The sequence below is a fragment of the Coenobita brevimanus genome, chromosome 85 (assembly GCF_032717465.1).
Source record: "Coenobita brevimanus isolate Jiangsu-jjx chromosome 85, ASM3271746v2, whole genome shotgun sequence".
Lineage (NCBI taxonomy): Eukaryota > Metazoa > Arthropoda > Malacostraca > Decapoda > Coenobitidae > Coenobita > Coenobita brevimanus.
Window position 1 is genome coordinate 16,514,038 of NC_137038.1, and position 15,267 is coordinate 16,529,304.

The 15,267-nt window shown below is 41.6% G+C and overlaps 1 protein-coding gene across 6 annotated transcripts in view; it reads right to left on the minus strand.

Annotated features, from left to right (window-relative positions):
- The window catches only part of Nmnat (nicotinamide mononucleotide adenylyltransferase), a 534,591-nt gene that overhangs the window by 292,691 nt on the left and 226,633 nt on the right, over nt 1–15,267 (minus strand). For all 6 annotated transcript variants that reach the window (XM_080280512.1, XM_080280515.1, XM_080280517.1 and 3 more), the window contains one exon: nt 10,342–10,524. In XM_080280512.1, coding sequence (XP_080136638.1) covers nt 10,342–10,524 — 183 coding nt within the window. The remainder of the gene's footprint in view (nt 1–10,341; nt 10,525–15,267) is intronic.

Genomic DNA, 15,267 nt, shown 5'->3' on the forward strand with positions numbered 1-15,267 from the left:
TTCACATGTATGAGGATACACAGCATGGAGATGGTGGATTGTCTGCTCTCTCTGATTAATTTGCTAGCCTACATAGCGTGAAAATAATCAACATGCTGTTATTTATAAGGAGAGTGATTAAATGTATATCCACTTGTACCTATAATTAGTGAAAAATAAGTGCTAGGTTTACGAATTTGGTAATGAAAAGTTAAATTTGGTAATGAAAATTGAGGATTTTGGTAATGTGGCTGTTGTGATCTGGCAACTCTGTTTCCCCGTCACCAACACTCCAACAGTTACTGCTTAACTTCAATCGCGAGTGGATGCTTATCGAAGAGGATGCCACACGTGTTCGTTTTTTGTGTGAATAAACAGTGAATAAACTGCAATACCTCGCCAGTAGACCACACGGGAATTTACAGTGTTGAGAAATGTTAAGAAATTAGAATTTAGAGTGCAAAAGGATTAGCTGTGGAGTGCAAATTGGCGATTGAAACTGGCGTGGTGCAATTAACAATGTGCAGTGTTAAACAATTATAACTCACGGTGCAAAGAATTACTCTACAACACTGGATTACTGTACGTGCTTCAAGAGCATTTTCACCACTGCCAAAGCCTTAGAAAAGCCGGCCACAAACACGCTGTAATGACCCTGGCTGAGGTACAGTCACTTCTAATTCCTCATTCTTTGGTTCCTTTTCATTTATTTCATGCTTTATGTCCATTACTGGTGTGAATAGGGTCTTAAATAGGTTTAACCCCTTAAACGCGGCCGTGAACAGTCGCGCCCCCCCCCCCCGAGTGGCGGGGTTGTATCGCGGTCTGAGTACCTGTAGGAAAATATTAGCCAAAAATCAGAGATTAACCCTAGAACATTATACTTGGTATGGCAGATAGTACTTACATTCAGCTTTCTCCAGAGACAGGTGTTGAGCCTTCGTGGACTACCCAAGGACTTGTGGAGACTTGCAAAGTTGGGTAACCAAATCTTCACTTTCACACCTCCAGCAACCCGGTTTCCCGTCTACCACAGCCTCATTCTGTCACAGTAAACTTTATACTACAACGTAAAGGTAGTTAGGTATCCGTATTTGTACAATAAGCACTGAAAATAAGGCTAAAATCAACGGAGCGTACGGCCGACATGCAGTGCGGCGGCGGTCTTCCCGTCACTCAACAAACATTTCCATTTTCACAGCTAAAAACATGTAAACTACATTATTTTCAATCATATTACTTCCCAAAAGATCACCAAGGCACGCTTTTTATTCTGCCTTACGCCCGTCACTTTATTCTCGTTCCTGTCGGCCACTTGCACTGACTCGGAAGAGCTAGAACTCGCCATAATGTCACTTTGAAAGCCTGCGGTAAACTGACGCTAAACAGGGGCAAACCGTGAGAAAAAAAAGCTAGTGTTACAACTGGGGAAACAAGCGTTTCCTATCAGCATAAACTGCTTGTGAGAGGAGAGCGTAGATTTACAGTTCTGAGCACTCAGAGCGCTGCCATGTATCACAGCCAGGCTGGCAGGGGCCGTGGTGGGGGGGGGACGGGGGAAAAACGCGACACTTGGCAACAATGGAGGTCAGTGGTACAAAGGTCAAGTGTGCTAAAAGTAGCTAAAGGGTGGTGGTACTGATAGACAATACCAGCTGGAGCCTGCCTGCCCACGGTTATTCAAAATTTACTAGAATCGCAAACGCGACGCTCCGCCGTTATGTCCTTTTTGCCGAGCGTCGCAAACGCGACGATCCGCGTTTAAAGGGTTAAATAGGTGCTATGCATGTCCGGTAGGGAGTTATTTAGGTGGCTTTCAAAGTTAGGCTGGGTTAGAGTCCTTAAGTACCAGTCCAGCAGGCAGGTGCCCACTTTCTGGACGGGACCACTTTCCGGACATGCCTTTGGCACTATTACAGCAGATAATGGAGGGATTACTTTATATGCACAGACTAGGATCTGCACAGATAGCCCTGAGTTAACAGTCACTACTCATACTTTTGAACTGTGATGGCCTGTGGATCACTGTGGGTCCCTGTTAGTCAAGTGACCATCCATCCAATCCTACGTTGCTCCATGAGGAGCGCAAGAGCCCGGGGCTAGGCAGTTGGTCCTGACATTTAAGATGAGAGTGACCACCATCAGGATTCTTTTTAATGAACCAGGGGTCACTGCTTCAGGAGGTGACTTGTGTGCTTGTCCCGCATGGGAACGCTCCTAGTTTCAGTGGAATGAACTGAGCTGGGCCTGACTGACTGCTGCCTACCTTAATAGCGCCAGGCAAGGCTGCCACACCACCCCTGAACATCACACTGTGCGCTGTGCAATTTCCACACTGTGTCCGCACACCCCCCGTTAACTCATCGTACCCGTACATGGTGTTATGCATTATTTATTTATCCAATTATTCATTTTACTTTATTATTTTCTCTTCCAAGTTATTCATACTGGTAGTTTATAAATAAAGTATTATAGAATGTAACTTTTCCTTTTCGGATTTTCCCATAAAATTTCCATGTCAGTTTTTCCATGCTGCATGGTGGTTTTTCTAACTTTTTCTTACCAGTTTCAACTGGAGGAAAAAAGTAGCTGGTGCAATGAAGGCCTTGATAAGAAACAGAGGCTTGAGTGTTGCAGCTGCACAAGGCTTACATGAGGGAGTGTTAGTGCCAACTCTAACATATGGGTGTGAGACTATGGTGTGGCATGAAAAGTCAAGAGTAAGAGCAGTGGAGATGGGACTGTTGAGGAATGTATGTGGAGTACAGACGGTGGTTAGAAAGCGAAATAGTGTGATTCATGAAAGGTGTGCAGTGAGGAAGTTGGTGGACACCAGAATCAAAGAGACTGTCCTGATGTGGTATGGTCAGATGGAAAGAATGGATAACAATCGTGGTGAAAAAGGTTTACCTGAGCGAATTTGAAGAAGGAAGGAGGCGAGGTAGGCCAATGAGAAGGTGGAGAGATATGGTGCATGAGTGTCTGAGGAAGAGAGGTTTGGAAGTCGGTGAGGCTAGGGACCTGACATGAGGTTGAGCTGGCTGGATGAATATTGTGAGGAGACATGCATGATCAGGGATTTTGGCACCCCTTGTGAGCATGGCAGCGTCCGGATTGACTCAACCGGATACATTTGTGTGAAGCCGCAGAATGTGGTGAATGTTTTTTGGCGTGTCCGGAAGAGCCAGGATTCCAGGGACTTGAATGATGAGTGACTGGAAGTGTGGTCTATTTGGATTGGGCAAGTCTGTGCTGTCTGGACATTGCTACTCCTCACCCTGCCCTTGGGTGGGAAAGGAGGTCCGGATGATGATGATGATTTAACTGTAGGGTTTGGAGGTGGGGGGGAGCCTTCTTACTTTACTGTCCTTATCTTTCAGCACGCAGAACTAGATCTCGTAGTCATAGTCTACTCTGTAACAAACAGCCTCGAAAGGACCATAAGGTCTGTTGCTGTTTGCTTTCCTTTGTAGTGCTTTGTAACGGGGGTGGGATCTTTCATCCCATCATCTCATTCCCTAGTTCTGATTGGGTAGGAACCATTTCCGTCATAAAAGGGGCTGGTTTGTGCTTGGAAGTTTTTGACAGACCTTCAACGATCATCAGTCGTTAGACTCTACATGGCAAACTTGCAAACTGATGATCGTCAGTCATAGTACTTTAGGGGTTAATGTGTTTTAGTCTCAGATGGAGTGAACACTGTCATTTTTGGGCACAGTTTACTAACTCTGATTTTTTCCCAACTTATTTCTGATGATTTTCTGATGTTATTTTTGGGTTTAGGTGAGTTATAAACTGATTTTACGCTTAGTTTAGCTTGTTTTAAAACTATTTGGGGGCTTGAGTGAACTAGAAACTTGTTTTTGGACTCATTTTGGTGGGTTCTGGATTTGGCTGGGGGGAGGGAGGGATCCCAAGGCTCTCCAACGCATCCTTATACTTTCTATGCTATAACGTCCCTGATTAATGACACCCCGGCTCAAAGATGGGTTTTCCCAAATGCATCCCATCATTAAAACAAGGACAGCCTGTATACAATGTCTACCTATCCATATCTTTCTTGCAATGTTTCTCCCACTCTGTCATAGTAACTTAAGAGATTTGTTATGTATGATATTACATTTCTAAACACCAATGAATACAGTCACTATTCATTATACAATGGGGTTACGTCAGGTCATATCTCAACGTATAACGTGTTTATCGTAAATTGGGAGACTGAGACACATTATAAAAAGGGGGTTAGGTCAACTCAACTTCTCAAAGTCACCTACCCAAAACTGAAACAAAAATGACAACCCACCTTAATCACTTCCAGTGTCGGTCCAAGTCATCTCTAAGTCGTCCCCGCCGAGGCTGGGGGTCCCATACCTGCACCAACCTTAGCACTGGGACCTACACTGGCACTGCCCTTACCACTGGGCTACCCACAAGTCCGTTTCTTACCAGCCATGCCAAACACAGTTTTGTTAGTCACTTTACACAAATCCACAGTACAGTAATTCACCAAAACAAACACTATCACACCAATAAAGGCAGCATTACTCATTGCAACATCACAGTAATTACACTTGTATAACATTGGCCTGGTGCTACACGATGTATACTGTAATATGATGCTTGGCTGAGAGGTGACGATAGCAGGGGGGCACATATGAACAAGTGGAAAAGACAGGGCTTTGAAGGGGTGGCAGGACTGCGCAACTTAAACAAAACAATGCTCAGCACGCCAGGGCCGCCATCTTGCCTGAGATGAGCGACAGCTGCCTTGCATGCGCCTGGCACTTCATACAAAATTTTCCGATGGCAATATCGTTATAGCAGGAAATTCATCGTAAACCGGATTTCGGGGAGTAACTTTTTTGTTATCGTTGTAGCAAATTATCACATATCGGTTCAACGTATAACGAGTAGTGACTGTATACAAGAATATGTGGAGAGGAAGAAAGAAACTTCGAAAATGGTTTAGTTGACAAATGTAAGGATGACCCTACATTGTTTTACAGGTTTGTTAATGGCAAGTTGAAACAAAAGGATGGAATCAATAAGCTGAAAGTAGAAGGAAATTTCTATAAAGATGTGGTTATGCAAGCTAAAATAATGAACAAATGCTTCCAATCAGTCTTCACAAGAGAAAGTGATTTTGTGGAGGAGGAGGGAGTGACTAGAAAGTAATAGACGTAAAAGTTGAAGTGAACGAAGAATACAAATTACTGGAAACTCAAGATGTGAGGAAGGCCCCAGGACCAGACAGGATCTCTAACTGGATACTAAAGGAATGCAGTGAACAACTGGCATATAAGATTCATGGTTTAATTGTGTGGTCTCTGAAAGAAGGGAAAGTGCCTCAGGAATGGAAGAGGGCCAATGTGGTACCAATTTATAAGAGAGGGAACAAGTAAGTTCCCCTGAATTACAGACCAGTGTCCCTGACCAACATGGTCACAAAATTGTGTGAGAGAATCCGGAAAGACAGAGGGATAAAATATCTGGAGGAGATGGACATTTTGGCAGAAAGTCAGTTTGGATTCAGAAGTGCAAGGTCACGTGTTTCAAACCTGTTGAGCTTCTAATCAAGGGCGACTGACGTGCTACAAGAAAGAGAGAGTTAGGTGGACTGTGTGTACAGTACTTAGATCTGGAGAAAGCCTTTGATAGGGTACCCCACAAGCGACTAATGTGGAAATTGGAACACATACGAGGACTGAAGGGGAACCTTTTGGAGTGGATGAGAGACTTCTTGAGAGGCCGACAGGTGAGGACTGTGGTAAACTACGGGATGTCTGGATAGAGGGAAGTAACAAGTGGAGTCCCACAAGGCTCAGTGTTAGCTCCAGTAATGTTCCTGATTTACATAAACGATATGGTAGATGGAAAGAACAGTTATGCAAGTCTGTTTACTGACGATGCAAAGCTAACGAGGAGAGCAGAAGTTGAGGAAGACTGTAAAATGTTGCAGGAGGACCTGGACAGGATTCATGACTGGAGCCGGATGTGGGAAGTGAAATTCAGTGAAAAAAAAAAAAAAAGTAAAATATTGGAAATGGGTAAAAGCATCAAGTGACCATCACTGAATTATTTAATGGGTAATGAACTAATCACAAAAGCAAGAGAAGAGAAGGACTTGGGAGTGCTGGTCCAGGATAATTTGTCATCTAAAAAGCACATTAACAAAACAGAGACATAATCTCTTGACTAATATGAGAGTAGCATTTCATTACATGAATGAGGAGACGATGAAAAAATTGATAGCAGCCATGATCTGCCCCAGGCTGAAATATGCAGCAGTTATGTGGTCCCCACATTAAAAGAAAGATATAAACAAGATCAAGAATATACAAAGAACAACAACTGAGATGGTCCATAGCCTGGCAGATCTGTCATACAGGGAAAGACTGGAAAACCTAGATCTGCTAACTTTGAAGAATTGAGAGAGAGGGGCGACATGATTGCAGTGTTTAGGACTATGATGGGAGTATAAAACACTGACAGACATGATCTGTTTGCATGGGATGGGAGAGTAAAAAGACAACAAGGGAGGAAACTGAAAAAGCCAAGCTGCTTGATGGATATCAAGAAAGAGTTTTCCATACAGATGCACAGACCTGTGAAATAGCCTGAACAGAAATCATTTAGTTTTTTAAGGCTCCAACATGCTTGCATGTGTCGACCTTGTCACCTAATGGCAGCTCTCCATGGTGCTTGATCTCTGGCAGCTTCCCTATTTAGTCCCTTAACCCTGAGGTCACACACAATGACCTCGTCCCAGGTCTTTTTCGGTCTACCTTTCACTACCCTACCCCATGATTTGACATTTCTCATTTTCTGCACCCATCCCCTCCACATGCCCAAACCATCTCAATCTACCTCTCCTCATCACAACACCAATACACTCCAGTTCCATCCTACCTCTCAATCCATCGTAAACCCTGTCCCCCCCCCAGGACTTGCACTCAAAGAAAACTGCAGATCCACCTAATCATTGCCACGTATATACATTTCAGCCTGTGAATGTCCTCTTTCTTTATTGCCCAGGTCTCACTACCATAGAGCATTACACTCCTAACACAGGCTGCATACTAAGATCCCTTAGCACAGAAGGAGGGCCCTCTCAATGTCAGGAGAGGCAACAGCTCCCTGAACTTCTCCGAACCACTCCTCACCCTAGCCTCAGAGCTAGCTCCTGCATCACCTCCAGTACATAACATGTCTCCCAAATAACAAGACTCTTCCACACACTCAACAGGAAGTTCAAACCTTTCACGCCTGGCAATCTCCGCCTGCTCTCCCCAACACACCGCACACATGAAATCAGCATTATCTCACAATCTACCTCTAATACCACTACATCTCTTAAGCATCCATTCATCACAAACACTGCACAAGATGGAATTGCTTCCCACGCCTTTGTGACAAATCGCAAATGGCCGCACTTCTTTGACAGTACCGCCCCCAGCCCAAGATAACATCACTTTTGTTTGATCTGCATTTACCTTTAAGCCCTTCTGCCCCATACCATCTCCCCATTTCCTAAATCTCTCCTCTGCCTTCCTTTCATTCTCTGCAACCAACACCAAATCATCGGCATACTACATCTCTCATGGGAGTCCATTTCTGAAGTCAAATGAAAGGGCTTCAAGTATCATGATAAACAACAAGGGGCTCAAAATTGACCCCTGATGCACACCAACATTCAAGGAAAAATCATCACTCAAATCTCCATTCATCCTTACCTGGGTGTGAGCACCCACATACATGGCCATTACAACCCTATCCAGCCACTCCTCAATCCCAAGCTTTCTCATTGCCCACTTCACCACCTCTCTAGGGACTCAGTCAAAGGCCTTCTCCAAATCAACAAAAACCAAGCACAGTATAGTTCCCTTTTCTTTCCTATATATTTTTCCTGAAGCTCTTGAACAATGAATATGGCATCAGTGATCCCTTTGCCTGGCATAAACCCAAGCTGCATCTCATCAATATTCACTCTTTATCTAATCACACCTTCTAGAACTCTCTCCATTACCTTCATTATCTGGTCTAAAGGCTTTATGTCACTGTAATTTCCTCTTTCCATGGTATCACCCTTCTCCTTGTACACATTTACAATTACGCTCTTCAGCCAATCATCTGGGACAACACACTCATATGTAACTGTATTTACCATGTCAGCGACTAACCTCATTCCTACATCTTTTAAGACTAAACTTTTCAGCAGTCAACCCAGACACACCTGCTGCCTTCCCTACTTGCATCCTGCCTATTGTCCCACTCACGGTAATAGTATCAATCAAAGACCAAGGGCCAAGTACTGGATCTGCTGACTCCAAACCTTCTCTGTCCCAATCAAACTCCTCATTCAACAACCAGCTGTAATGCTCTTTCCATGCATCTTCAATATCCCCTCTGCTCACCACAACCCTTCCTTCATCATTCTTCACACATTGCTCACCTATGAGATCCCTATTCTCAATCTTCATCTGATCTGCCACCATAAATATCATATTCCTCCCTTTCACACAAGTTAGGTTATCAAGTAAAAGTCTCTGTGACTCCAACTGGGCCCTGTAAACCTCTTTTCTAGCCCTACGCTTGGCAGCCAAGCATTCCTCTGTTACCACCCTTCATCCAAACGAGTTCAAAGGAAAATTTAACTTACTGAGAACAGAGAAGTGATCCCATGAGAGTAGTTCATTTCCTGGATTTCACAACTAGGTAAATACACACACACACCCTCCATCCCCCTCCTTCTTCTCCCCCCATCCCTCCTCCATCCTACACCATGCTCGGCGATTTTTTTTTTTTTTACTCAAAAACTATTGGTCGTAACAAAATTCCGAAAACACCACAAGAAAGCTCGTGAAATTCTCCACCTAGACATTTACTCAGCTCTTGCATGGTGTGGGCAAAATTTTGGGCATGAATGCTGAAAGTTATTTGAAGCTATTTTTACTCTCAAACAAGTTTATGCTCACTGCATTTCTGTACTTCTACTCATCAGTTTTGTGTGTTTTTATTAGCTTATCCTATAGTATAAGATAATGGTATACAATTTTTACCAATATAACCAATTTCCGATGGCAAACTTGGCCGTGGAAGTTTTTTTCTTTAAGCCCTTGCAGAAGCAGGCATAGCTGGGATGGAAACGAGAGGGGATGGAGAGAGGACTGAGAGAGCTGCATACACCACTCTATCTGCATTTGGATATGCTCATTTCTAACCTAGCTAGAGGCGAAGAGTTCGGACTAGCGAATCAGCAGTGTTCTGATTGCAAAAGTGGTGTAGCGAGTATTTGGTTATCGATGTGTTGGATACAGGGGTATGCCTGTATATGGGCATACTGATGAATCCACCTTAGTTGGCGGAGTTCATCTCCACTGCTGGGGCTGTGAAAGGGGCAAAATGAACCGTTCCCTTCTAACTGAATAATCAACTTCACAATTTTCATGAGATTTATGAAAATGTACAACCAGTCAGAAGGGAGAGGGGTCGTTGTGCCCCTCTCACTGCCCACACAAAGGAGACAAGCTCTTCCAACTTAGACAGATATGTTATGTTTCAATATATAACAGAAATAATCAATTTTGACCATGAAAATGTAATTTTACTGAGCAGTGGCAGAGAAGAAATCTTTCTTATACTTAAATTTTACAGATGAATACGCATTAGCATGAGTGAAAATCATACTTTGGATGATATGATATGCCCAATTCTCCCACTATCATATTTTTCCTTTCCCTGGCCTACTGTGCCCTAGCTCACCCAACATGCAGGTGGAAAAAAACAGGCAGGATGATGATGATATGGTGATGGAAAAGATAAAAAGGAAGTGGCACCCACTTTTTTACTATCGTCACGCCACACAGCTCTTACTAGTAGGTTGTTATTATCGTGCCCTGGCAACCTACCATTCAAAAGTGCGTCTGATTTCATGTATGAGAAGCATGTGATTCGTGTATAATATATTCGTGCATAATAATATGATACGTGTAAGATACGAAATCAGATACACTTTTGAATGGTAGGTTGCCAAGGTACGATAATGACAACCTCAGAGTCGTGCGCCATGACCATAGGCAAACGATGGACTGACATTATTTTGCAGGTATATAAAGTGGATCTTTAAAGTCAAGGTATAACTGTGCTTCAATACTCATTCAATGCAGTAAAATATGGAATAAACTGAAAAAAATAAAAATAAAAATAAAAAATAAAAAAATAAAAAAATAAACCAGAAAGGACACTTACCACTGCTTCATTTAATCCAACTTATCCACATCAAAATTACGGCTAACTTAACTCACCCTCATCCATCCACAATTCTAGTTTGAAGAATGCATCTAACTTATCCACCACACTTACATCTTCATCCTTCCACAACCCTGGTTTGGCGAACGACTCGAGCAAGTCAGCCCCACAGAGCAGCTTGACAGAGACAGGATCGGCCTGTGTGGCCAGGTGGGTTAGCCATGGTGCACTGCCATCCCCACGATGACGCTTCACAGTCGGGTCGCTGCTTCCATTCACCACAGAGTCGATGATTTCCTGTTAAGATTGACGTCATGTCAGTGTTGGTTTGAGAAACGAAGTGAACTTACGTGAATTTTCATTAACATTAATCAAGATAATATTAGTATAAATTTCTCAATTCACAGTAATACAATCACTCCTCAATATAAGTTAAGGATGAGCTTCAAAATACAACACATTTCTCCATATAGCTCATACCGTAAACTGGGGAAAACTGGAAAGTTACTGTTCAAAGTGGTAAAGGCAGTCTAACACATTGTATCTGTTAATACACCATGAACTATATAAAGTGCTGTAGCAAATATAATGTTATAAATTATGACTTATAACAAGAACTTATTGTACTACTTTCTTGCAATGAAACTAACAACACTGTATAAAAGACACCATTCATGTGTAATGTACACACAATGGAACCTGGAACTTTAAAAACATTACTTCATATGATAATTATACAAATGCTGAATTGCACAGTGCAACTGTATAGTTCTAATATTGACAGTTCTAAGAACTATGCAATGTGGATTCTTGAATGAACCAATAAAAGTATCTTTCATAAAAGATGCCCAGGTGGAGTGTGCAGTTGAGTCACGATTTAAGACCAAACGAAAAAATGATCTTACAATAACACAGGCATTTAATTTTTCCCATAATTACATAATAGCACGGTATACCACTCAACTGCACAAGAGAAACTGTGGGAAATGGGTGTTATGGTATTGGATTTCCATATACAACTCGTGTGTTATGCTTTTGTCAGTCACTGATTGGATTCCTCGACCCCCATACCACCTGCCACAGCCTGCTCAGCCCTGCTGCCAACCTCAGTGTTGTGTGAACAGTCGCCATGATGAGAAGTTTATTGCTTATTTCCTTGCTCCACGTTTCCTCTCAGAACTCTGAGCATGTGGTTCCAAAATAGCTTTAGTTATGCCTAAGCACCCTGAAAGTGTTATGAGCACAAGAAAAGCATTTATTCTAAATGAAGATGTAAAATTGTTGGGCGACGTAGTGTGTGGTGTTGGAGGTTAAAAGCAAACGACCAGACAGATAAAATGAGTCGAGATGTTTACGATATGGATAGTTTTCCTTGTTGGAAAAAACAACAGTTAATGATGAAGGAGCAGTAAAATTCATGTATTCGCCTTTAGTGCAACGAGTGTGAAAAAAAGACGGAAAAAAAGGTTTTGTGGTCGATCTTTCTTATGAACTGACGGTCTGTGGTCAAGTAAATTCAGATCTTGTGATATGCGAAGACACTAAGTGTTGACACAAATAGTTAAGTAAGATAATTATGTGAGTTCAGTACTTGTGAATTATACAGTCATACAAATTATACTGCTTGACTGACTGGTTTATTTTACATGATTACTTCATTCGTGTGTATCTGAGAAGTGAGTTATGCAATCACTCCATGCTGACGACTTCTTTATAGTTTTTTTTTTCCTTTATTGTTGATGACTAATGGCTTTCAAAAAGTTTCACACTGTATTTTTTTTTTTTTTTTTTTTTTTTTTTTTTTTGGTGCCAAAAGTGATTCGTGACAAAATATGCGTGACGCTGGGCAGTCATTATTCATGTGTTGTTTAGGTCAAGGTTTTGCTTGATTTCTAATGAGGACTTTCAAGAGGCTTAGTGGCAATCCTTGGTAATTAAAATTTTTATGGGGAGTATTAGAAGGCAAAACTAATCGGTAAGGTTAGGTTAGTATGCAGTAACTATGTACTATGTATCCAGTCGGTGAGGTCCAATGTAAACATACTGTTTGCGGTGTCTTAGGGCAGACGTATTTGTAATAATCTATCTTTAAATATAGTTTTAATGAAAAATACGAGGCTCCTAGAACCTAACCCCCTATTTTACACGTAAACACGTCATGTTTCAGCGCGAAATCGATTTTACATGAGGTTCTGCATAACCTATCTTATGTTGTATGAAGACTACTCTATAAGACCTTAAAATATCAAATGAATGAATGAATTTCCCATATTCATTACACTCTGCCGAGTAGCAAGATACCATGTCTACATGACTACATAATGTGTAAGTACTAGAATAATATGCAAGAGTCTTCCCTACCAATTTGATAAAGTGTGAGTATTTACAAACTATATACATACATACAGTAAAACCTCTACAATTAGTCATCCTTCAAATCGGAAACCTCTACAACTCGAGAAGGCTCTAAAATATTAATTTAAAAAATCAAACTTCAAAAATTCCCAAAAATGCATGCGTGACAGGAAGACAGTCGGCAAAAATCCCCCCAACTCAGTAATGTGCCGAGTTGAACTGACATTCAGCAGGAGTAACCCGGCATCACGTGTGCATGGGGATTTAAACCAAGCCTGTTGCGCGCCACATGTGGGCCAGTTTGCATTCGTCCGCCTTCTTTGTTGCATTCTCTTCTCACTCGCTCTGCTTGTGACTAAGTGTAAAGCCCGGGTCACACGAGCACTTTTTTCGGCAAGAAATAATCGGCAATATACAGCCAAGCCGATTTTGTGAGAATATGAAGCCGAGTCTGGTCACACGCAGTTAGCCAGGTTTGTTCCTGATTTCGGCTCAACTGTTTATTCGGTGCCAGACCGAGTCGTACGTGTACAATAACAAGTTGAAGCAGGTCTGTTTGATTTGACTGGAGGGGGTAGACAACAACATCACAGATATGGATGATAATATAGCTGCTTATGTTTGTTATTCTGAAGAAAAAGAAGCAAAAGAAGAAAGGAAGGAAGCGTCTGTGGAGTCGTGAGTGGCTACAGAGAAGGAAAGAAGAGAGTATGGCTTTCAGACTGATGAGGGAGCTAAGAGAAGAAGATCCAGCCAGCCTGAGAAATTGGATTAGGCTAGACCAGGGGCAGTTCCAAGAGCTCCTTACCCTGGTCACTCCAGTAATTGAAAAGCAGAATACCAACATGCGTGAAGCAGTGACTGCCAACGAACGCCTAACCTTGACACTTTGTTATTTAGCATCAGGTAAGTTTGTCTGGTACCTTGTTGGGCAGCCCAATTAAGAAGTTTTGGTGTCAACTTCAATTTTTGGGTGAACATTTGTGTGTGTGGGTGGGTGTGTGATTCAGGGATAATACTGATTTCTATTAAAAAAAAAAAAAAATTAACCAACTGAATAACCTATCCTTGAACTGAATCTGAAAGTCATTTCATACAGTGACTGCCCTGGTAATTTATGATGGTTGCTGTTGAAAAAGGGGTATTTACCATTTGACACTAAAACTTCTTAAATACTCATCCACATATAGGCCTATTAAAGAAACCCATATGAAGTATTTCCAAATTTTGGTATTTTTGTATATTATGTCCACCTGCAATAATGTGGACTAAGAGCAGATTTTGCAAAATTACGTATTTCCAATACAAAAATGGGAAGAAAAAATTAATCAAAATACACCAGAAAGTGTTGTGGAAGGGGGGCAGGGGGTGTACTGGCTACTTGTAAAAGTTTACCATCCAAGCTACCTTCTTTATGATGAACATAATAGTAAATACAGGTAACTACAGTCTTAGATACTATGAAATATTTTCATATGTAAATTGTTCTCACCTCCATTTAGCTGTGAGAGTTCTGGGTATTCTTCCATGAGAGTGGCTGCAATGTTGTTGAAAATCTCCTGCCTCAGCTTGGTTTTGTGATAAAGAGGATCTCTTGGGTCCCACAGACATGGATTCTGCCTCACATATTCAAGTAATGAGGCCTCAGAAGACCGACACCAAGCCATTTTCTTCTTTATGTTTGCCATCGCGAATTGTTTTGAAGAGATGTTCACTTGGAGTTTGCTGCACGCTGGTACACCTTTGTTTTTCGTACTGTGACTGTCTTGCTTTAAGTTTAAACAATAGATTGTATAATATTTGGATACTGTGCCTGTACTTGAATCAATAGCTGACATAAAATAGCATTTTTAAACAAAATTTTTTTATTCTCACACAACAGGTCTCTATGATTGTCTTCTCACAATACTGTACAGAGGTCAAGACAGTACTCACTATGTCTGCCACCCTCACATATATATAATATATCTTTTTAATGAGCATTGGCTTGATTAAAATATAAAAACTTCACAAATTTCTCAGGTGAAGCATCAGTTGTCAATTCTGCTCCGTAGTATTGCCGAAAATCGGCAATAAAAGACGGACACGACCGACTCACCAAAATATCGGCAATTCTAGCCGAGTTTCAGCCGAGTTTGTGTTGCCGGCTATTTATTGCCGAAAAAAGTGCTCGTGTGACCCGGGCTTTATGCACTCTTAAGTGGATTGTACCTGCAGAAGCTAACCATGGCTTCTCCCAGTGCTACCCCAGTGTTTAGTGAATAAGTTCTGTACAGTAAGGTTTAAGTGTTTAGTGTTTAGTTCCCCAGTATAGAACAAATGATAAATACATTACAGTAATGGCATTTATAGTGTTAATTTTGCTTTACATAGTGTACAGTGTCAAGTACAGTACAGTAAAGGTGTGCCCAAAAGTGATCTTGAGCACCCTAACAACTCCAAAAACTATCAAAAGTCTTCCATTCTTGGAATGCACCTACAACTGCATGGAATCATGGTAAGGCAGCTTTTACTGTTCATTGTAAAAACTTTTTTTTTTTCCATTTTTCCTTTTTTTTGTGAGCGTGCTGGGAGGGGAACTTAAAGTTCACCCCTACAACTCGGCAAATAGGCTAACTCGGCAAGGCTTGCACATGTATTATGCCGAGTTGTAGAGGTTTTCTTGTGTGTGTATATATATATATA